Here is a 22,667-nt window from a genome sequence, read left to right on the forward strand (position 1 = left end):
CACTGAAGTGGGTTGCCGTTTCCTTCTCCAGTGCATGAAAGTGTAAGTGAAAGTGAAGTTGCTTAGTTGTGTCTGACTCAGGGACCACATGGACTGCAGCCCACCAGGCTCCTCCGTCCATGGGATTTTCCAGGCAACAGTACTGGAGTGGGTGCCATTGCCGACCGAGCGCTCCCAGATTCTAACCATCAAACCTGGAGAAAGACAGGTTTTCTGAGGAACCATGGGTGGGGCCCTGGGCACCTGGGGTACGCTGGAGGCAAACGCATGGAAAACCCTCCAAGCCTTGCAAGCGCCTCGCGGCTGAGCCTGGCGCAGGGCAGCCTTGGGCCGACCCTTCAGGCTGGAGATGGGTTGAGGGCTGTGCCCACCTGGCGCATGTCCCCACGCCTCCTTCAGAGGTGGCCGAGCACGTGAAAAAGAATCGTCTTCGAGGACAAGGCGTGGAGCCTCAGAACCAATGCTCCAGGGACCCCCACCCCCAGAGGGGCCACCCTTCCTCCTTCCAGGACGGGCGCACCCAGGCGGCCCCCTCTCTCTGTCCCCCAGGGAGGCCAAGTGCTGGGCCGGGAGGTGCGTGGAGTAGAGGAGGCCTGCAGGGCTCAAGCCACGCGGGCGCGACGGGAGCCCCGGGGCGGAGAGGCAGGTGGAGGGAAGCCCCCCGACATGAGTTGCTGCAGTGGAGAGTGGGGCCAGGTGGCGACTCAGAGGGCAGAGGCGAGCAACTCCGGGCGGGCCTGTGCCTTCAGAGGGCTCCTGTTTGCTCCCCACCCCGTGTGCCCTCGTGGCAGCCGCGAGACAGGCACCCTGTGGTTAGCCCAGCGGCTGGAGGGCAAGGGCCCCCGAGCCCATCTCCCACTCCCCGGAGCCGGCAGAGCACACCCAGCCGAGTTCCACCGCTCGGCCTGCCTGCGCCCCCCAGTCTCGAGCTGAGCCTTAGGCGCAGTCACTAAACACATCTGTGGGGGGGAGTTCCCTAGCGGTCCAGCGGGTAGGACTCGGGTGCTTTCACTGCCCTGGCCTTGGGTCCAATCCCTGGTCAGGGAACTAAGATCCTGCAAGCTGAGGAGCAGCCTAATAATGATAAAGAGAAATGCACGTGTGTGGTTGTTACACAGCAGTAGCTGACCGATTCAGTCCTGCTTCTCTCTGTAGGCGGCCTGACTCGTCCACGCCAGCAACCCCACCCCTAAAAAGCCCTGTCACTCTAACGGCCGTCCCCCACCCTGACCTCTGCCCTGGATCCCATCTCTCCCAGGACACCGGCAGCCCCGTCCACCTCCTCCCCTTCCGAGTGGCCCTGCACCCGCCCTCCCTGCCATCTCCGCTGCTCTGGGGGTTTTCAGGCTGTTTCCTTTTCCGGGACAGCCCTCCCTGATCCAGCGCCACCATAACCTTCCCAGCTCAAACGTCACATCCTCCAAGAAACTCTCCGTGACCCCTCCTCCCCGACCTGCCACGGTTTGCACTTGGCACCTCTGGACACAGTCCTCAGGGTCCACGACTGAACCCGGGCGACCGTGTTGGAGTCTGCCTCTTTGCCTCGGGCCCTCTCCCCAGCTTCCTGGGAAGTGTTGGATGTCGAGGAACGTGGAGGGCGGTGGCGGGGGAAGCACACGGCTGTCACACTGCGCTGGCCCCGTCTATTTCCTGCAGATGAGGGCGGGCAGCAGCTGCCTGCCGCGCCATCCAAAGGACCCAGCCCCGGCCCCCCCCCCCAGTCAGCATGCACCCCACCCCCACCCGGGGGACCCTAAAGGACCCTGCTGGGCCCACGCCCACCCAAGCTCCACACCATCAGTGGCCTGGGGTCTCCAGACCCGTCTCAACAAGCAGCGGGGTGTGAAGCCTGCAATCTGGAACTCGCTCCCAGGGTCTGGGAGGATCACAAGCCGAGCCTCATGGGGAGGAGCAGGTGGGTGGCCGGCTCATGGCAGGATGGTGTGCGCGCAGGAGGCTGCAGGGGAAGGAGAGCCCATGTCTGCCGGGCACGCATGGCAGTTCCCCTGGGGCCTCGGGCCCTGGCCCCCAGCCGCCCCGCAGGGACCCGGCCCCGGCCACTGGTCTTCTCGGGGGGCCCTGGGGAGACAGGAGGGCACGTGCACGCGGCCGTGACTTTCTTTAAAGGTGCCCCTGTCGCCCTCTGTCCCTCCGTCCTGCACAGGGCCGGCTCCCCGGCGGCTCAGGGTGGCCCCGGGGCAGTGCCGCCCACACCTCACCGTCTTTCGGGAGCACAGCCACACGGCTGGCGAGCCCCAGGGCCTCACACGCGTTGATGAACTTTTTCATGCTCAGGAAGCTGCACATGGGCTGTCTGCCTGCGGTGGGTGGGGGTGGGTGTGGACCAGAGTTGCAGCGTCAGAGCCCCCGGTCGAGGGGTGCCCCGGCCCCCCGCACCACCCCTCACCAGAACGCCCCCGGGCTCCAGGTCAGGGAACCGCAGCCGCTGGTGGGTGACGGGAAGCGTCAGCCGGGAGTGGGGGTCCCCAGACAGGCTCGGGAGGGGGGCCACCCTGCAGGGCCCGGGGGCTGCGGCCCCTAACTCACTGAACAGCAGCAGGGTCCTGGTGGTCCGGCCGGCCCGGCCCAGGCGCAGGTAGACCACGCTGGCGCTGTAGTCGGGGACCATCACGCGGAAGCCCTCCACGCCCCTCACTGGAAGGGAGGAAGGGCAGAGTCCCCCGCTCGCCCCTGAACACTGCGGTCCTTCCAGAGGCCCCCGGGCCCCTACCACCCGCACCGAGGGGCCGTCCGGAAGGGCAGCAAAGCCCCCCACCCCCAGGCCCGGGCTCCTGGACACATGCCGGCCGAGCCAACTCTGGGCAACTGTGGGCTGACCGCACATCCTGGCGTCTGTCCCCACCGGCACATGCTCTCTGGGGAGGACTGCTGGGGGCTGTGTGGTCAGGGGTCCGGTCCAGGGTCCTGGGGGCTCAGGCAGCCCTAGACGGCCCTCCCTCAGCCCGCCATGGCCCAGTGGGTACGCACAGGTGTTCCTGAACACCGGCTTCTTCCTGTCTCTCCGCAGGATTAGCGAGTGTGTCTGGCACCCCTGGGACCTGGGTGGGGGGAGCGGGCTGTGAGCTGGGGACCTGGGAGAACTCTCAAGGCTCTGCCATCCTGGGACATTCCAGCTGGGACCCGGGCCGGTCCCACCACTCAGGGGAAATGCTCCAACACCCCTGCCCCCAGCCCCTCATGGGCTGTGGGGCCTTCTCAAAAAAGCAGCCACTTGAGTTTAACAGCAGGAAGTGATGGGGGTTTGGGGACAGTCCTTGTGGGATTTCCAGACTGACCCTGGGTCTGGTCCCCCCACTGGCCCCCTCCCCTCCCCTGGGCTCAGGGCCCCCACCCCGGCCCACGCACCGGTTCAAGGCGAGCACCACCTTCAGCTGGCCCACCTCCTGAACCTGCACTACGGACGCGCCCAGCTTCCTCTGGCCTCGGTGCGGCAGCATCCCCTGGGCGTCGGAGGCGATGGCAAGCACGTACCAGAAGCCTGAGAACTGGAGAGGGCGCAGGGCCACGCTGGTCCCACCCAGCCCGGGCCTCCAAGGGCCCCAGGGCCGGTGAGCCCTGCCCGCAGCCCAGCCCGTGTCCAGGACCAGCCTGGGTGCCCCGCTGCCTCCCAGGCCGTGGAGGCGGATGCCCAGCTGGTCTGGGACCTGAGGCGGCACAGTGCAGGGGCCAGGGCGCAGGGTCAGAGCGTCCGGCCCACAGGGACCTCGGGGCCTTCTCCTCCAGCTGGCTCCCATCCCACCAGCTCCCCCGCGTCTGCTCGGCCTGTGCCCGGGGCCGCCCCCACCAGGACCTTCCGCCTGTTACGGTCTCATTATTCCAGGGCTCGCCTGCTCACCCCACCTCCCCTCCACCCACGGGCACCTGCAGGTGACTCGGCAGTACCCATCTCAGAGCTCTGGGCTTGTGGCCCACGGTCAGCAGTTGAGTTTTGAAGCCACAGCCTGTCCCTAGAAGAGGTCCTCAGGACCAGCAGACCAGTGCCCAAGCCCCCCACCAGCCTGTCCCGGGCTTCAGGGGCTCTCTGCCTGCTGCCCTCACCCACTCCGGCCCCGGCGCCTGGTGAGGGCTCCACGAGGCTCACCTTGCGCCAGTTGAGGTTGTGGGACTCTTGGGGGAGCTGCTCCTGTGCCCGGGGGCCCCCACCCGGGGCCCCACCCAGCCCCAGCAGCAGGGCCAGCAGGGCCGGCCGCCAGCCCAGCCCCATCCTCACCACCTCAGCTGCCTGCCTGGACGGTGCGCTTAAATGCCCAACCTGCCAATCCTGCCGTGGGCGTCAGCCAACCGCAGCCATGAGCCAGCCTCGGGGGCCAACGGGGAGGGGTCTTGGGCCCTCCCCCCGCAGGCAGGGCCAGCCCCGCCCTTGGCCCTCGGAGCCAGCCTGGGACACCCCAGAAGACAGAGGCCTCGATCCCGAGGTCACCTCCTGGGCCTCGGATCTCCGAATGTCCCCTGGAGCCATGGTACCTGGCAGGGAGGTTGTTGGTGTTCTTGTCCTAACCCCACCCCCACCCCCAGGGGGACAAAGGCTGGACGGGGCAGAGTCACTCCACGGGGCGTGCACACAGGAAGTGGGGTCTCTGAGGACGGGGCTCGGACCATGCTGGTGCTGACACTGGGGCCGCCGGCGTGATGCCTTTGGCAGGTCTTGACATGTGTGCACGTGTGTGTGTGCGTGTACACGCATGTGTGCGTGTTTGTGTGTACACGCATGTGTGCGTGTGTGCGCGTGTTTGTGTGTGCTCACATATGTCTGTGTGTGTGTACACCCAATACCAGCAGAGTGAGAGGTGACCCCCGCCCCCCCCGGCGGCCCCTGCCCCTGCCAGGACTTCAGGACGAAGGAAGACAGACTCAGGTTCTCTGGTGACCCTGCCCCCACCCCGCGCCCTGCCCCAGGGCCCCAGGAAAAGCCAAGCTCTCGTGCCCTGGGCGCCCCAGCCCAGCGCCCTGCCCACACACCCCCCAGGCCACAGGGTCTAGCTCCGGCTCTGGCGGGCGGGCCTCCTGTTGGCCCAGGGGCCTCCTTGGACACACAAGAGACCCCAGGAGAGCCTGTGGAGCTGCTTTATTTGAGCCCGCAGCAAGAGCCCCTGGGAGCAGGCGGCCCCCCACCCAGCCCCTGGGCGGCTGGGCGACGAGGGCAGCATCTGGCCAGCCTCCTCCGGGCCCCGGGGGGCTGCAACGTTCACTGGAAACCAAGAGGAACACGGGTACCCTGGACTCGCCTGCAGAGGCATCGGCTCCCCGGGGCCCCCAGCCCTGCCCACGGTAGAGCCTCTGGACGAGAGGGGCCCGGGACACCCAGGCGCCTCCTGCCACACAGAGGGGAGGGGTGCTCGGGGAGGCTGCTTACCGGGAAGACCTTGCGTGCACAGGTGACTGGGGAGGAAAGGGGCCACAGTGAGGATGGCTGGCCCCTCGCCCACTGGCACCCGGGGCTCCACACACCGCCTGCCCCGTCCACCCGCAGGTCTGACGCTGGGCATGGAGCAGGCGACCCCTTGAAGCCCCTCTGAGCTCAACCTGACTCCCCAAGGCCAGGAAGGTCCTCAGGCCGGCAAACAGCCCCCCAGCATCTGGCGACACTCACAGTCCCTCTGGAGCTCGGCCTGCTGCTGCGACAGGAAGCCCAGGCTCCGGCTCCACTTGGCGAAGCGGCCCAGGGCCTCCTGACTGGCCAGGGCCGTCCGGCCTGCGGGGCAGGCGGGAGAGCCGGGCGGAGGTGGGGGCGCGGAGGGGCCCACCCCCAGAACCCGGCAGGCCCAGGACTCCCTGCCCTCTGAGCCCGGGTGGGTCCGGAGCAGGGAGGGGCTGTGCGTGGGGAGGGGGCGCCCGGGAGGCAGGCGCAGGGCCAGGGCCGGGGATGAGGCTGGTGGGAGGGGGCGGAGCCCCGTGCACTCACTGTACAGCTCCACGGTGCTGAAGGCCTCCTCCTGGGCCTCCAGCTGCGTGAACACTATGGCGTAGTCCCTGAAGTTGGTGCCCAGCACCCGGTACTCCAGCACGCCCAGGGCTGGAGAAAGGTGCACCCGGGGGATGGGGGTGCGTCAGGCCCCAGGGGACCGAGAGCCCCCAGGCTCGGTCCGCTCGGCCCCCCGCCCCCACCCAGCCCCAGCACACAGGCTCTCCAGGAGGTCGGGGGATGGCAGGTGAGCCCCAGCTCTTCCCGGGTCACCCTCCTCAGATCCGGTCCCCATGGGGGCAGAGGACACCCCCATCCGCGCCCACCTCCCCAGACACCATAGCTGGAAGGTCGGGGTCCCGCTGAGCTGCTGGCCGAGGACTGGCCCCGAGCACCTCCCAGTTCCCAGAGAAGCGCCCCTAGAGCTGGGGTGGAGCTGCCCCTCCCTGTCGCAAGGGGCTGACCCCTCACACAGGGGCCTGGGGACACAGCTGGGGTGGAAGGCCCAAGGCCACTGGGGGCAGAAGGCAGCCGGACGGCGGTCAGGGGACTGGAGGAGTCCCCACGCTGCCCGGAAGGACTGCGGTGGCCATCATCCTCACAGGGATTCCCGAAGACCCATCCGGAATTTTGTCTCCGCAGCTCCACAGCCTGCAGGTGGCATCTCTCCAGCCTGGAGCACAGAAGGATCCGTCGTCACCCAGGCCCAGGGGCAGAACCGCCCGGACCCGGCCAGCATGGCTGCAGGGGGGCCGCCCCTCGGGGGCCTCAGTTACCCAGAAGCCCTGCTGTCAGCCGCAGGTGGCCCGTCGGGGCAGCCGGCTGGATGGGGACCTGCAGAATCGGCTGCTCCCTCCCGAGGGACCTGCTCTGTCAGGTCCACGTGGAGAAAACTCGGGAGCACTGCTGAGGGCGTGAGAGGATCCTGAGACAGACGGGGGTCTGCAGTTTGGGGCAAAGCGGCTCCATGTCTGAAGAGGCCAGTGTCCCTCAGCCGTCAACCCGCAAAATGAGCAGCAAGACGAGCTCACAGCCAAGTTCCCTGCAAGACCCAGGAGTCACGAGGAAAAGCCCGAAAGGAGCATCACCAGCAAGAACCGGCCAATCCCTAACAATACGTACCACGGAGCCACGAGAGGGAAAGCGGCCAGACTCACTGGCGCAGAGGCAGCCTGATCGAAGGAGCAGAGCAGAGAGTCCAGAAATGAAGCACAGTGCCCAGGAGGTTAGCGCGTCACGAAGCGAGCATCTCCGGCCAGTGGAGGAAGAGGGACCCTGGGCGACCATACAGGGCAGCGGGGCGTCCATCAGCGGCCACACCTCGCAGGTCCCCCGGGCGTAGCCCCGAGCAGCTCAGAGATCAGAGGCCTCTCAGCCCCAGGGAGGTGGAAAGACCTCCTCACAACTACATCACAAGACCCAGAGGCCTTAAAAAGAAGCCGGAGTCACATCTACACAAACACAGAAAGAACTCTTCCTACCAAAAACTGCTCGAAGGTGTGAGAATAACAGACTGGGAAATAAATTTGCAACGAACCTTATCACAGACAGTAGCCAAAATCACCAATACCTAAGCGTTCTTGCATGTCAATAAAAACCTACCCCGGGAAAAAGATGCAAAAGATATGAACAGACCCTGGGCTGCGGAGGAGCCCCAGAAGGACAGGCCCTGAGATGCCCCCTCCCTTGCGATCAGAGGAGGCAGTAAAAACAACCGTGGGGCCATCGGTCACCCGTCAGACGGCCACCCAGTCTCACAGCAGCTCGGGGCACCCGCCTCGTGTGACTCGGGAAAAGGGCAGACGCACTTCAGCTCCAGGGGTTTGTCCCTCCCAGGCCAGGGCACCAATGTCCGCACCCCTAGGTGTGTTTCCAGGTGCCCCAGACTAGACAGCTGTCTGCCTGTCAGCAGAGCCCTAGAAGGCAGCCCAGGGGAGTACTACTCGGCTGTGAAAAAAGTTTCTCAGAAAAAGTCACATAGAGTCAGCAGATGACCCAATAATCCCACAATCTGGGTGTGTCTCCAAAAGAAAACAGGGTCTCAAAAAGATATTTGCACACCCGTGTCTATAAGGCCCAAAAGCTGGAAGCAATCCAGACATCCATCAACGGATGAAAGGGAGCTGGATGTGGTCCACCCCTGCGGTGGAATATTACTCAGCCTTCAAGAAGGAAATCCCAACACAGGCCGAAACATGGGTGAACCTGGAGAATGCCGTGTTCCGTGAGATAAACCAGACACAAGACAGACGTAGGGACCTGCCCACCCCGTCCTACCTCAGTGGTAAAGAGTCTGCCTGCCAAAGCTGGAGACCAGGGCTCGGTCCCTGGCCTGGGGGATCCCACGTGCTGCAGAGCCCGTGTTCCAGCACAGGAGAGAGGCCTGTGCAACTGAGAGTGGCTGCCGCCCCACACCCCCAGAGAAAGCCGGCACAGCACCGGAGACCCGGCAGGGCCAGAGTGAGCATAAGGACACCAACAACATTTTTCCTTTGAAAAAAGACTGATGCAGGATCCACTCATGTGAGGCCCTAGAGGAATCAAACCCACAGAGACGGAAGCAGACGGTGCAGCCAGGGGCTGCGGGAGCGGACGGGGAGTGGGTGTCTGGTGGGGACAGGGGGTCAGTTTGAGAAGGTGAGAAAGTTCCGGAGATGGTGGTGAGGCTTGCACAAGGGGGACGTGTTTGATGCCCTTGAACTCTGCACTTAAAACGGTTACGATGGTGAATTTTCTGTTAGGGTTATCTTTCCACAGCTTTTAAAACTTTAAGAAAGGCAAAAGAGAATAAAATCTTAAATGTTTCGAAAGCGGGCAGAGAACCCCGGGGGCTGACACCAAATTGTGGCCTGCCTGAGTACTTAAGAGACTTGCACGTTCCTGAACATCTCCGAGGGGCCATCACAGATCAAAACCGGGGGCTGCCTGTTGGGAGGGGGCCGCTGCCTGAGGAGGGGAGGAAAGACCCCTGCTGTCCACCTCCCCGTTTCTTTTTTTTTTTTTTGGCTGCATGGCACAGTTTGAGGGCTCTTAGTTCCCTGGCCAGGGATCACACTGGGGCCCTTGGCAGTGAGAGCGCAGCGTCCTCACCCTTGGACCCCCAGGGAACTGCCAGGGGACTCTGACCTTCGAACCAGGTAAGTGTGTTTCCTATTCGAAGACCAATACATGAAACTCACCTTAAATCACAAAACGAAGCACCCTCTTGCCCGTCCTTGGGCCCAGCTGTCAGGGTGCGCCCTGCAGCCGGGCCTGGGCCCCACCCCTTCTGCCCGGTGTGGCCCAGGTCCTCAGACACACACGCCTCCACGCAGCAGGCATCAAGGCCGCTGACCGACGGCACCCACAAGCGGACGCCAGAAAGGGCTGGGAGGTCCCTGCCCCTGCAAGCTCCCTCGTCCCCTCACCATCCACGGCCATCCCACGGGGCCTGGCCTTCCAGATGCCAAGCTTCCATGTTTGGATGGCTTTTTGCCAGCCTTGTTAGGACTCTCTGAGACACGTGGCTTTGGGGCTACAGCCCACGACGCGTGTGAGCCTGTGTTCACCCAGCACAGCGGGGCCCCCGCCCCAAGCCCCATGCCCTCTGTCCTGGCTTGTCCACAGCCAGGCCACCCCCGCTGGGAGGCAGCTGCAGAAGGCTCGGCTGCGGGAAGGAGCAGGGCAGACGGCCTCCTCTCGGGACCAGGCTGCTGGCCGCTCAGGCTGCGTGATGACGCCAGGGCCGGGGTGGTGCCCACCAGCCATCTTGAGCAACAGGCGGGGACTTGGACAATTCGGTGACGCAGGTCCTCCGGGCTTCGTGGTCTCTGGGTTCCCCCAGGGCCCCCCGGACCATGTGGGCTCAAATGTACAGACCCACCTTGAGCAGCCGCGCAGGAGGGCCTTGAGCAAAGAAGCGGCCTCTCCTGCTGACCGGAGCTGCTGCCAAGCTGCCAAAGGGCCGGGGCAGAGGGGGCGGTCAGAGGCTGTGCCAGCCTCGCTGGAGCAGGCATGAGTCCCACCCAGGGTGCCCCCCGGCCAGAGCCCAGGACACAGACCTCGGAGACCCGGCAGAGGGTGGAGCTCACAGCAGAGCCTGGTGCAGAGGAAGGGGAGGGCGGGCCAGCCACCCAGCCGTGCCCCCCGGCCCCACCCACCTGTGCCGGGAAGCCCGCATCTTCAGGGTGTTCTGGGACGTCAGCATCACCTCGACCCCCTCGACACTCTTCGTGGCCTTCTCCAGCGCAAAGTCCTTCTCCCCCGAGGCCACGGCGAGGACGTACCAGGACCCCATGAGCTGAGGGAGGGGACGCAGGTGAGGGGCTATCCCTCCAGCCCCAGCCCAGCCTCCTGCAGCCCCTGTGGTCCGGGGGGCCCCAGGGGAGCCCGGAGGCCACAAAGGCCCGAGGACTCATGTGGCCCCAGGCCCGCGCCAGCGCGGGGGAGCCGCCACCTGCTGAGGATCCAGCCTCCCCAGCCACACGGCCTGGGTGCTGGGCGCTGAGACCACAGCCAGCAGGGCGGCCAGCAGCGCTGCGCGCATCCTCGCGAGGTCCACACGCCAGCAACCTGCCCGGGCCCAGGCTGAGCAGCCCTTCCTCCTCTGGATGCCCATTTATATGGCTCTGAACACAGTGCTGTGGGCGGCTGCTCACGGCCAGGCTCCCTCCTGCCCCTCTCCTCATCCTCCAGCCGCGCCAGGGAGCAAAGAGGGGCTGGACCATGTGCGGGGCCCCTTCCACATGGACACCTTCGTGCCAGCCCGGCTTCTCCAGCGCCCTCCACCTGGAAGCTTCCAGAATGAGCATCCCTGCCCTCAGCTGCACCATCCCCTCCCTTCCAGGGAGCCGGCGCTCTGTCGCTCGGTCTAGGAGGGTCCGAGGCCCCGCTCTTGAACCCAGGCCAAGGTCACTTCTGAGAAGAGAGGCAAGAACAAACAGTTCCTCCAGAAGCTGCGGTTTGGGGCATCTTTTGTTTTAGGCATTAAAAATGCAGAAAGATCCCCCCCTCGCCATTTTTTGAAAGCTCCCACATGCTCCTGGCCCACCCCCCTTCCTGCCCGACTGGCCCTTGTCTCCTGCCCCACCACGGCCAGCACCCAACTGGAACGCCCTGTGCCATCCGCCGCCCACCCGCCATCCGGGCCTGCCCACTCTCTGGGCAGCCTCACTGTGGTGCCTCCCACCTCTGCTCACCATGAGCCTGGCCAGGCCCCCAAGGCCACATGAGAGCTTTCTCTGGACCGGGGCTGCCCACTCTGGGTCACTGGAAACCAACCCTGCCTGGGAGCAGAGGTCAGAGGGTTTGGCAGGATCTGTCTGAGGCCCCAAAACCCAAGCGGAAGTACCTGGGAGGATGCCCTCCGAGGGAAGGGGGCCCTGCAAACCACAGCTCCCAGCCTCCTCTGCTGTCGGCTTCCAGGGTGCTGTGGACACAGGACAGGCAGCTTGGAAAGTGATGAAAGATAAGGCTGTCTGTCCTGCGGGCCTTCGCAGGAAGGACCTCAGATAAGCCGGTGCCCCACCCCTGCCTCGGAGAAGGCAATGGCACCCCACTCCAGTACTCTTGCCTGGAAAATCCCATGGACGGAGGAGCCTGGTAGGCTGCAGTCCATGGGGTTGCGAAGAGTTGGACACAACTGAGCGACTTCACTTTCACGTTTCACTTTCATGTATTGGAGAAGGAAATGGCAACCCAACTCCAGTGTTCTTGCTTAGAGAATCCCAGGGACAGGGGAGCCTCTTGGGCTGCCATCTATGGGGTCACACAGAGTCGGACACGACTGAAGTGACTTAGCAGCAGCAGCCACCCCTGCCTGGAGACAGGATGCACCCTGCAGGAAAGGGGGCCAAAGAGAGCCCATCACACACAGACCTGCAGCGAAGCGTCACCCTGCCCCCAGGCCTGGAGGACCCCGGGGCCGGGGTCTCTGGCACAAACAGCCCAGCACGGGCAGAGGTGGCTCCCCATGGCTCCACAGAGGAGGCCTGGGGGCACTGGATGGGGAAGCGGGCAGGGGCTGAAGGACCCCAGCCCAGGAAGCCGAGCCAGAGCTCCTCCCAGCGCTCTTTACCAGGAGGCTGGATGGATGGGGTGGACGCCAGCCCAGGAGGGGCCCTCAGGGCAGGAGTGGCACGTAGGGCGCTGGCCACAGGCAGCCGTTGGCAGCGGGGCCCAGCTGGGATTTCCCTGGCCGCCCTGTGCCTCTCTGCCAACCCCCTCCCCCGCTCCACCCCCGACCCCCGACCCCCGACTCCGCTCCCCAGGAGCAGGCAGCCTGCTGTGCAGGCTGGTGGACACCAGGGGGCAATCCTGGGCGCTGAGCCTGGAGGAAGCGGATGGGGATGGTGGCCACTCAGAGCTCAGTGCCTCCCGCAAGGCCTCCGACCCAGCGCTGCCCTGGACCTTCCTGCTGGCTCCTGCTCAGCAGCCTCTGGGAGCCCTGAAACCCTCCCTCTGGCCCCCCCCAGCTCTCTTTGCCCGGGCAGCTGTCACCCGCCCTGGCTGGGCTGTGTCCACTTCCGTGTGCCAGCCCATGGCCGGATGTCGGCTTCCTGGCACGACTCGCTGCCCCCCTGGGCATTTCTCCCCAAAGGGAGACCCCATGCGCATCCAGCAGTCCCCCCCAGCTCAGCACCTGGTAACCACTAATCTTTCCGTCTCTGTGGACTTGCTGTTACGCACGTCCCACAGGGGGCTCCTACATGACGCGGCCTTCGGGGTCTGGCCTCTCACCCAGCACCCTGTCCTCAAGGCTCATCCTGTCCTTATAAGGACAATCTTCCGATGTGTGGATAGACCACATATGTTTATCCATTCATTGGTGGCAGTTTTGAAGCTTGGCAACCCTTCAGCAGAATCCACAAGTGCTGACTCACTTCAGTCATGCCCGACTCTGTGCGACCCCACAGACTGTAGCCCACCAGGCTCCTCTGTCCATGGGGATTCTCCAGGCAGGAATACTGGAGTGGATTGCAGTGCCCTCCTCCCGGGGATCTTCCAGACGCAGGGATCAAACCTGTGTCTTTTACGTCTCCTCACCGGCAGGCGTCTTTTTTACCGCTGGGGCCACCTGGGAAGCCCAGCCCTTTAGCAGACCTCACCTCAGTGGAAGGCAGCTTTCCTTCTAGGGGACCCCTCCCCAGCTCAGTGAACCGCAGGCCCCATCTAAGCTCTTCCTCCAGCCCTGCGAGCAGCATCTCTTTGCTACCGCTCTGTGGCCACTTCTGGGACTGCACTTTCTTGGGTCCAGGGCCTCGCCAGCTCTGGTCTGCCCGCCATCCACCAAGGCACCTCTCCTGCCGGTGCCCCCGTCCTCATCCTGAGCCACCACAAACCCCCTCTGCACACAGCAGAGCCTGCGCTAGCCTCCTCCAGGGTGCTGAGGCCTGCAGGACGCGATGGAGGCCCTGGCCCCCACTGAGCTGCTGCTGTCTGGGCCTGCGGTGGCAGGCACTCAGGGCCACCTCAGGCTGGATGTGGCCACACAGACCCTGCCCACAGGCAAATGCATGCTGTGAGGTTTCCAGCTGGCAGACCTAGGGGTCACAGCGACTTGGGCCTGACCCTCGTTCACTCACAAGGGTCAGTGGGCAGCGTCCACTGCCAGGCCCCGCGCTCCAGGCTTGGGAAACAGAGGCCGATGGGCGGCCTGCAGGCTGGTGTAGTTCCTGTCGTCTCGGGGTTCACAGGAGAGCACAGAACAAATAAACACAGGAGAGAACTGGGATGGCACCAAGCCCCCAGGACACAGACGGGCTGGGTTTGAGGAAGGCTGCTTACTAGGCAGAGGGTGAGAATTAACCCGAGTAGCGGGGACTCTGGTGAGGGGCTGGACAGGAACAGAGGGCCCCTGGGCCAGAGGGTGTGAGCAAGAGGCCCCGGGCAGGGCTGAGGCGGGCTGGGCTGACTGCTGCGGAACTGGGTGGCACTGGGCTGGGCTGGGCGCCGCTTTGCGCTTGGGAGCCTGCACTCAGGGCAGGTTTGTGCTCTGCACCACAGTGACTCAGGAGCGTCTCAAGCAGGGACGCATCAGATTGATGCTCTACAAGGGTTGCTCAGGCCGCTGTGTGGAGAGTGGACTTCGGAGATGAGGGGGCTGGGGAGGCAGGAGGTGAGCGGGCATCGAGAACTCGTGACAGAGTCTCCAGACCCCGGCAGGGAACATGCTGGTGGCGGGAGCGTTCCCTGTGGCCTTGGAAGCTGCCCCACACCTGAGGCTCAAGGGGGTCCATGGGTGGTCTGCAGGCCGCAGTGACCTGTCCCTTGATCCCTGCTTGCTCTCACCCCACAGTTCTGTGGTGAGAGTTTGGACCTCTGCTGCCACACTCGGATCTTACCTGGGGGCTTCGGACACATTGTCTCCCTGCCCCTCAGCCCCAGAGCTGGCATCTGGGAGCAGAGTTCACACAGCCTACCTGCCTGCCTATCTACACTCGGCTCATTCCAGGCACTCAGCTCAGTTCAGTTCAGTCGCTCAGTCGTGTCCGACTCTTTGCGACCCCATGAATCACAGCACGCCAGGCCTCCCTGTCCATCACCATCTCCTGGAGTTCACTCAGACTCACGTCCATCGAGTCCGTGATGCCATCCAGCCATCTCATCCTCGGTCGTCCCCTTCTCCTCCTGCCCCCTAATCCCTCCCAGCATCAGAGTCTTTTCCAATGAGTCAACTCTTCACATGAGGTGGCCAAAGTACTGGAGCTTCAGCTTTAGCATCAGTCCTTCCAAAGAACACCCAGGGCTGATCTCCTTCAGAATGGACTGGTTGGATCTCCTTGCAGTCCAAGGGACTCTACAGAGTCTTCTTCAACACCACAGTTCAATTGTTCGGCGCTCAGCTTTCTTCACAGTCCAACTCTCACATCCATACATGACCACAGGAAAAACCATAGCCTTGACTAGACGGACCTTAGTTGGCAAAGTAATGTCTCTGTTTTTTAATATGCTGTCTAGGTTGGTCATAACTTTTCTTCCAAGGAGTAAGCGTCTTTTAATTTCATGGCTGCAGTCACCGTCTTCAGTGATTTTGGAGCCCCCAAAAATAAAGTCTGACACTGTTTCCACTGTTTCCCAGTCTATTTCCCATGAAGTGATGGGACCAGATGCCGTGATCACCGTTTTCTGAATGTTGAGCTTTAAACCAACTTTTTCACTCTCCACTTTCACTTTCATCAAGGGGCTTTTTAGTTCCGCTTCACTTTCTGCCATAAGGGTGGTGTCATCTGCATATCTGAGGTTATTGATATTTCTCCCAGCAATCTTGATTCCAGCTTGTGTTTCTTCCAGTCCAGCGTTTCTCATGATGTACTCTGCATATTGGAAACAGTGGCTGACTGTGTGAGTATGAATCCATGCTGCGGTCTACACTGGCTGAGTATGAATACGTGCTGCGGTCTATACTGTGTGAGTATGAATCCATGCTGTGGTCTACACTGTGTGAGTATAAATACATGCTGTGGTCTACACTGTGTGAGTATGAATGTATGCTATCATCTACACTGTGTGAGTATGAATACATGCTGCCGTCTACACTGTGTGAGTGTGAATATATGCTGCAGTCTACACTGTGTGAGTGTGAATACATGCGGCGGTCTACACTGGCTGAGTATGAATACATGCTATCATCTACACTGGCTGAGTATGAATACATGCTGTGGGCTACACTGGCTGATTATGAATACATGCTGCCATCTACACTGTGTGAGTATGAATCCATGCTGTGGTCTACACTGTGTGAGTGTGAATATATGCTGCAGTCTACACTGGCTGAGTATGAATCCATGCTGTGGTCTACACTGTGTGAGTATGAATCCATGCTGTGGTCTACACTGGCTGATTATGAATACACGCTGCCATCTACACTGTGTGAGTGTGAATCCATGCTGCGGTCTACACTGGCTGAGTATGAATCCATGCTACCGTCTACACTGTGTGAGTATGAATACGTGCTGCGGTCTACACTGTGTGAGTATGAATCCATGCTGCGGTCTACACTGGCTGAGTATGAATACATGCTGCCGTCTACACTGTGTGAGTGTGAATCCATGCTGCAGTCTACACTGTGTGAGTGTGAATCCATGCTGTGGTCTACACTGTGTGAGTATGAATCCATGCTGCTGTCTACACTGGCTGAGTATGAATCCATGCTGCTGTCTACACTGTGTGAGTATGAATCCATGCTGTGGTCTACACTGGCTGACTATGAATACATGCTGCCATCTACACTGTGTGAGTGTGAATATATGCTGCGGTCTCCACTGGCTGAGTATGAATACATGCTGTGGTCTACACTGTGTGAGTATGAATCCATGCTGTGATCTACGCTGGCTGAGTATGAATCCATGCTGTGATCTACACTGGCTGACTAGGAATACATGCTATGGTCTACACTGGCTGACTATGAATACATGCTGTGGTCTACACTGGCTGACTATGAATACATGCTGCCGTCTACACTGTGTGAGTGTGAATACATGCTGTGGTCTATGGTTAGAAGTTTATTTACTTGGCTGCACCGGGTCTTCCTTGTGGCGTACAGCACCTTCAGTTGCGGCACATGGGAGCTGGTTCCCTGACCAGGGATTGAACCTGGACCCCTGGGTTGGGAACACGGAGTCTTAGCCACTCGACCCCCAGGGAAGTCTCTAGTTGACACTTTTTAAAAGTTGAGGTATAGTTTACACGCTATGGAATTCACCCTTTTTGGTTCTGTAAGTGTAGACCAACGCACCACAGCCCGTCACCCAAGCGTCTCCGCCAGCCCCTTCATCGTCAGCCAGGCCCGTCCGTCCCTGAGGATTCCCGCGTTCTGCAGCCACAGTCTGTACCCCTCCAGACCGGCTTCTGTCACTCAGCATGGGGCATCTGGGGTTTGCCCTGGGTCAGTGTGCCTGGAGAGGCCTCATGCCCAGAGCGTTGTGCGTCCTGCCCCCTGAACAACATTTGGTCGTTCCCATTTTTTAGGGCTTGTCAGTAAGATCTCGTGACCAGCCACCAGCAGGTTTTGGCTACAGTGTGTCTCATTTTTCTTGGGTGAGTATCTAGCCTTGTGACTGTCGCACTGCGTGGTATTTGCCTGTCTCCCTTCATAGGATCTGCCGAGCCGTCCCCAGGGTGTTGCGCTCTCGGTTCCCCACCCTGGCAGTGACCACCCAGTGTCTCCGGTCTGGAAGCAGAGCGGCCAGCCTGCCGGTCTGCAGTGGCGTCTCCTTGCAGTGAACGAATGCCCATGAGCCTCTCTGCGTGGCTTTACTTGCTGATTTGGAATCTTTTCAAATATTTTGCCGGGTTTTCTTACTGTTTTTCTTTTGAGTCTTGACAATTCTCTATAGATTCAGGATTTAAGTCCTTTATCAGATAGATGTTTTGTAAATATTTGCACAGGAAGGCTTTCACTGCCTTCGTCCCACGTCTCTGGGATCTGGTTGAGAGCTGGCCCCTCCTGAACCCAGAGGAGGCGGTGAGCCAGAGCCCTCGGCCCTGACCCCCCGCTCCTCCCACCCCACTGGCCGATGAGGGTCCTTCTCCGACCCTAAACGCACTTCCACTGGGAGTGCAGTGCTGGCCTTCCCTGGGGACGCCTGCCTCTGAAGGACTCCGGATGCCCCAGGCCACGTGCTGCTCCTCAAATGGCGCCCCTGGGGTCCCCTGAGAGGACAGAAGAGGCCACCTGGAGAGAGGCCTGGCCAGCCTGCGGCACCTCCCCGGCGACACTGCGGTCCGCACGCTTATGCAACCAGTGATAAGGTGGCCGTGACCCCATAATCCACCCCAGGTGATGGCCCAGCCCCGCCCTCCACACAGGCTTGCTGGAGGCCCAGCCAGGGGTCTGGAGGCAGGGCTGCTCGGGCCTCTGACATCACCTCTGTCCCCCTGAGACGAGGTCCCGCTGATGTGACTCCGCTCCTGTGCAGGGAGGTGAGGGGGTGAGGACTTCGGGGGACCTGGGCCCCAAGGAGGAACCTCCTGGCTGGAGCACCCTGACCGTGGGTGCTTCCCAGTGGCACCCCCATGGGCCCCGGGCTCCAGCCGCGGTGCCCACAGGTGGGCAAGGCCCAAGTCAAGTGAGAGCCCTCTGGAGCCCTCCCGGAAATGACCCCTGGAGCCAGTGGGGACACTCGGGCGATTGTGCCAAACAATGAACAAAGAGGGGCTGGCGTTTCAGGAGCCGAGACGCCGTCCCCTGTCCAGGCGGCTCACTGGCCCTGCCCCACTGCGGGCCGGGCTATAAAGCTGCCCACAAAAGGGGGCGGTGGACCAGTGCCGGGGCCAGGGGGCACGGACGGGAATGGGGGCCACGCTGCTGAGCTGCGTCCTGCTGCTGCTCTGGCCACCCTCGGCTCGGGCTGACGTCCTGGTGCAGCCAGATTTTGATGCCAACAAGGTACGGCAGGCCCCCGTGCTGTGCCACGTCGAAGGGCGGGGGGGGCGGGTCCGGGCTGAGCTGCCCCTGGAAACAGGAGTGACCGTGTCCTAGTGGAGCCTGCCGCCTCCGTGGGACACTTGCTTGGTGTCCTGGGCGTGCACACCCTTTAAAGTCCCTTCTGTTTAACCCTGAAACAACCCTGTTTGCGGGTAGTTACTGACCCACTTCACAACTCGGGAGAACAGAGGCTCCCAGTGGCCAGGAGCCCTGCCCCAGGTGAGTGGCAGCACAGGGGCTCGGACACTCCGGAGACCCCCGGCCGAGTGGCTTCAGAGCTACAGGCCTTGGGGCCGAGGCCCAGGTGCCAGGAGGGTCCGCCCTGGCCACTGAGCCGTCTTGCAGTTCTCAGGCCTCTGGTACGTGGTCTCCATGGTGTCTGACTGCACGGTCTTCTTGGGCAAGAAGGACCACCTGCTGATGTCCACCAGGGACATCAAGGCCTCGGCGGGGGGCAACCTCAGCGTCCACATGGAGTTCCCCAGGTGAGCGCGCGCGGGGTGAGCGCGCGCGGGGTGAGCGCGCGCGGGGTGAGCGCGCGCGGGGTGAGCGCGCGCGGGGTGAGCGCGCGCGGGGTGAGCGCGCGCGGGGTGAGCGCGCGCGCGGGGTGAGGGGTGAGCGCGCGCGGGGTGAGCGCAGCGCGCGCGGGGTGAGCGCAGCGCGCGCGGGGTGAGCGCGCGGGGCTGGGTGGGCGGGGCCGAGAGTGAGCCGCCGTGCACCCCCAGGGCTGACGGCTGTAACCAAGCGGATGCGGAGTACCTGAGAGTTGGTGCCCAGGGGCACTTCCGAGTCCCAGGTAGGTGACCCCCACCCCCTTCTTTATGGGTGACCCTCTCCCATGGCCCTCCCCTCCCCTCTCGGGGCCCGCCCCTGCCTCTGCCTGGGCCCCGCCCCCTTTCCCGTGTGGGTGGATGCTTGGCCCTGCCGTTGTCCAGAGCCGGCGGTCTCCTCTGCAGCCTTGGGCTACCTGGACGTGCGCGTGGTGGACACGGACTACAGCTCCTTCGCCGTGGTCTACATCTACAAGGAGCTGGAGGGCGCGCTCAGCACCATGGTGCAGCTCTACAGTGAGGGTCCCCGCACCCCCCCCGACCCCGCCCCCACCCGCTGGGGCACCTCTTCAGGCCCTGCCCACCCATTCACACACTCCCAAGTCTGGACCAGGTCCAGGTGGGGGCTGGCAGAACCCCCCAGCGCTGCCAGTGGGTACGGCTGAACTGAAGGGCCTCTGAAGGCTGGGCACTCAGGCTAAAGCTCAGGCCTGTCTCTGGCTGGAGACCCCGCCTCCCCTGCTTGGCCTGCGGCCTGACACCCTGAGCAGGGGCTGCGGTACTATTCTGCTTTAATTTCTCGTGGGCTTGGCAGAGTGAACCAGGAGAGTTCCCCAAGGGGAGAGGCCGGGGTGAGGGCGGGAAGCTGGCTTTGGAAGCTGCAGGTAAAGGAGTCTGAAGGGGTGGGGCTCCGGGACGCAGGGTCTGGCATCCCAAGCCCCCTGGTGCCCTGTGTGAATTGGGAAAGGCCGCCCCTCTGGGCAGCGTCCAGTCCCCACTGGCCCCTCAGCCAGGCAGGCCTTTCATCGGTGCACAACCTGCCCAACCTCGGGTGGCAGACCTACCGTCACCCTTCAGGAAAGGGCAGTGAGGCCAGGGGCCCCCATCTTCCCATCTCTCTCACCTCTGTGACCCACAGCGGTTCACAGGGGTTGACAGGGGCCCCTGCTCTGCCCCAGGCCGAACCCGAGAAGCGAGTCCCCAGGCCCTGGAGGCCTTCCAGGACTTCTACCCAACGGTGGGGCTGCCAGCGGACATGGTGGCCATGCTCCCCAAGTCAGGTACCCCTGCGAGCTCCGCCCTGCTAAAGCCCAGCCCCCGCCAAAGCCCCGCCCTGCCAAAACCCCGCCCCTGTAAGAGCCCCGCCCCGCAAAAGCCCCGCCCCAACAGAGCCCCGCCCTGCCAAAGCCCCGCCCCTGCCAAAGCCCCGCTCCGCCCCTTCCGGAGTCCTGGGAGGTGCCGGCAGGAGGTAGCCCTGTCTTCCAAGAGTGTTGGCCCAGCCGGGGGTGGGGGGGGTGGCGGGGGGTGGAGCCGCCCCCCGCGGGTCCCTTGGCACGGGGAGGGGCTGCAGGAGGCAGGGGACAGTCCCAGCCAGCCCAGCCTCTCGGGACCCTCTGTCTTTTTACAGATGTGTGCTCCCAGGGGGACAGGCACGCACCCTGAGGGCTCCGGAGACCCAGTTTGGCCCTTCCCAGGTAGGGGCCAGGGTAGCACCTCCCTCCCGCTCTCCAGGGCCCGTGTGCCTGCACCTCTGCCCTCTCCCCTGCTGAGGTCTGCACGTGCAGACCCCCCAGCATCCCTGGTTCTCCCGGGATACGCACTCCTGTGCCTGCAGCTCCGCTTACACATCGCCTCTCCCAGGGGAGCCCCTCCTGATTACCTAGGGCTGCGGTAACAAACTGCCACAACCTGGGCAGCTTAAAACAACAGGAAGTCACTCTCAGCCTAGAGGCCAGAGGCGCGGAGTCAAGGCCGGGGCAGGGCTGTTCCTCCCGGAGGCTCTGGGAGAACCCCTGCCTCTCCCAGCGGCTGTTGGTGCTGGCGATCCTTGCTTGGCCTGTCGGGCCGCCACTCCCATCTCTGCCGCGCTTGTTAAGAGGCCAGATTGCCTTCATATAAGGATGCCCTAAATGAAGGGTGATCCCCTCTCAAGATCTTTAACAATTACATCTGCAGAGACCTTATTTCCACATAAGGGCATTTTCAGAGTTCCAAGTGGACGTGGATTTGGAGGGACATAATCCAGCCCAGTGCGTCCTGTGTCCCCGTAGCCCCTGGCTTGCCCAGAGCACAAGGCACTGCCTTGAGATTCCCGAGTCCTCATCCTCTCCCAAGGGCCCCACGAGGTGGGAACCCCAACCTCCTGGTTTGCTGCCGCCACAGGGCTGAGTCCCTGGGACCCCTTGGGACATGGATGCAGGTGGGCTCCTGGGGACGCCTTCTCCCAAAGTGGACAGGGGACCATCAGGCCCCTCACCCCCCTTCCCCGTGAAGAACTTGGGAACCTACACGAGCAGTAAGCCTCAGACATGATGTGACAGTCGCCGGCGTCGGGAGGCCCCCCTGCGGCCTCTCCTGGCACGGTTAGGTTAGGTGGGGGCTTCCAGAGTGGCCTGCGGGCAGCGGCCCTCTGGCCTTCCCATCACTCTGCTCCCCTGGCCGGGCCGAGTTTGCCCAGGGCTGCGCTGGGCGCATCGGGCTGCTGCAGCTTTCAGTGGGTCTCAACGACGCGGCCCAGGGTCCTGGCTCCGTCCCTGTTTCAGCCACATTAGGGATCGGGTCACGTGCCGTCAGGAAGGTCTAGCTGCAGAGAGCCTGAGCCCGTCTGCCTGCTCTGTGCCCCACCCCCAGGATTATGTTAGAGAAAGCATATTTTAGGGTAAAGTGCACACCTACATGGACCCCCTCTCCAGGGCTGCGTCTGTAGGTTCCTTGGGGTTAAGTGGCTGTTCTGCCAGCCAGGGAGGTGGTGAGGCCCTGGGGACAGTGACTGGGTCCCTGGGGAGCCCAGTAAGGGGCAACACTGGGGCTGTGGCCATGGGGGGAGGGGGCCGCCTTGGGGGACCGTTTCCATGGTTGCAGAAGCTTCGGTGGCAGAATCCGCTCACCCTGCCCTTTCGAGGGATGAGTAGACAGGGCACCCTGCTGTGTGAAGCGCCACTCAGGGGTCCCAGGAGTGACCGGACCTTTGCTGTCTGTGCAGTTCGAGCTGGAGCAGCGCCGAGCCGTCCTGACCCACAGCCCTCCGGCCCTGCATCTCCCCGTCCCCCACCCTCTGCGGGCATCTCCTGGGGCCTCCCCCTTCTGCTCAATAAACAGATTCTGCAGTTTTGAGGCCCCTGGATTCTTTGGAGAGGTCGTCAGGGAGGACCCTGGGTCCCCGCCGTGATCCGGGCTCCTGGAGCCACTGAGGCCGGGTGGCTCGGGGCTGAGGATGGGCACTCTGGTCCAGAGGGAGGAGGCGCCGGCCAAGGGTGGCCCCCTGTAAGGGCTGCACCCACAAGCAGCATCTGGGTCCCCCGGCCGGCCCCTGTGGGCTCATGGGCCCTGTGGGGATGCCGAGGCGCCCTGGGCAGCCCGGCCCTGCGGCTGGGCCTCTGTCAGGGGCAGAACCCACAGAGGCAGAGCAGCCGCAGGGGAGCTTTGGGGTGCAGCTTGTCAGTGTTTCCTTCCTGCTGTTGCTGTGACCTTGACCTTGGGCTCGTTGGTCAGCCTCCATGAGGCTTGGGAACGAGTCACGGTCATGGCCAGAGCACCCTGAGCTCCTCCCTGCGGCCCAGCCTGAGTG

The 22,667-nt window shown here is 63.1% G+C and overlaps 3 protein-coding genes across 3 annotated transcripts; 1 reads left to right on the forward strand and 2 right to left on the reverse strand.

Moving 5' to 3' along the window:
- Positions 1-1,885: 1,885 nt before the first annotated feature.
- On the reverse strand, positions 1,886-4,225 carry LCN10 (lipocalin 10). The gene is made up of 6 exons (XM_052648296.1): positions 4,103-4,225; positions 3,367-3,506; positions 2,950-3,059; positions 2,548-2,655; positions 2,220-2,318; positions 1,886-2,079 (listed from the first exon to the last, which is right to left on the reverse strand). The coding sequence occupies exons 1-6, from the start codon at positions 4,223-4,225 to the stop codon at positions 1,886-1,888; spliced, it is 774 nt and encodes a 257-aa protein (XP_052504256.1).
- A 1,345-nt stretch (positions 4,226-5,570) lies between these two features.
- LCN6 (lipocalin 6) lies at positions 5,571-10,448 on the reverse strand. The gene is made up of 5 exons (XM_052648297.1): positions 10,359-10,448; positions 10,063-10,202; positions 6,526-6,596; positions 5,924-6,034; positions 5,571-5,713 (listed from the first exon to the last, which is right to left on the reverse strand). Exons 1-5 carry the CDS (start codon positions 10,446-10,448, stop codon positions 5,571-5,573), a joined length of 555 nt encoding a protein of 184 aa, XP_052504257.1.
- A 7,746-nt stretch (positions 10,449-18,194) lies between these two features.
- On the forward strand, positions 18,195-22,268 carry LOC128055765 (lipocalin-15-like). The gene is made up of 7 exons (XM_052648298.1): positions 18,195-18,290; positions 18,675-18,814; positions 19,055-19,125; positions 19,286-19,396; positions 20,059-20,160; positions 20,522-20,574; positions 22,083-22,268. Exons 1-7 carry the CDS (start codon positions 18,195-18,197, stop codon positions 22,266-22,268), a joined length of 759 nt encoding a protein of 252 aa, XP_052504258.1.
- Positions 22,269-22,667: the final 399 nt, after the last annotated feature.

Source organism: Budorcas taxicolor, chromosome 11 (assembly GCF_023091745.1).
Source record: "Budorcas taxicolor isolate Tak-1 chromosome 11, Takin1.1, whole genome shotgun sequence".
NCBI lineage: Eukaryota > Metazoa > Chordata > Mammalia > Artiodactyla > Bovidae > Budorcas > Budorcas taxicolor.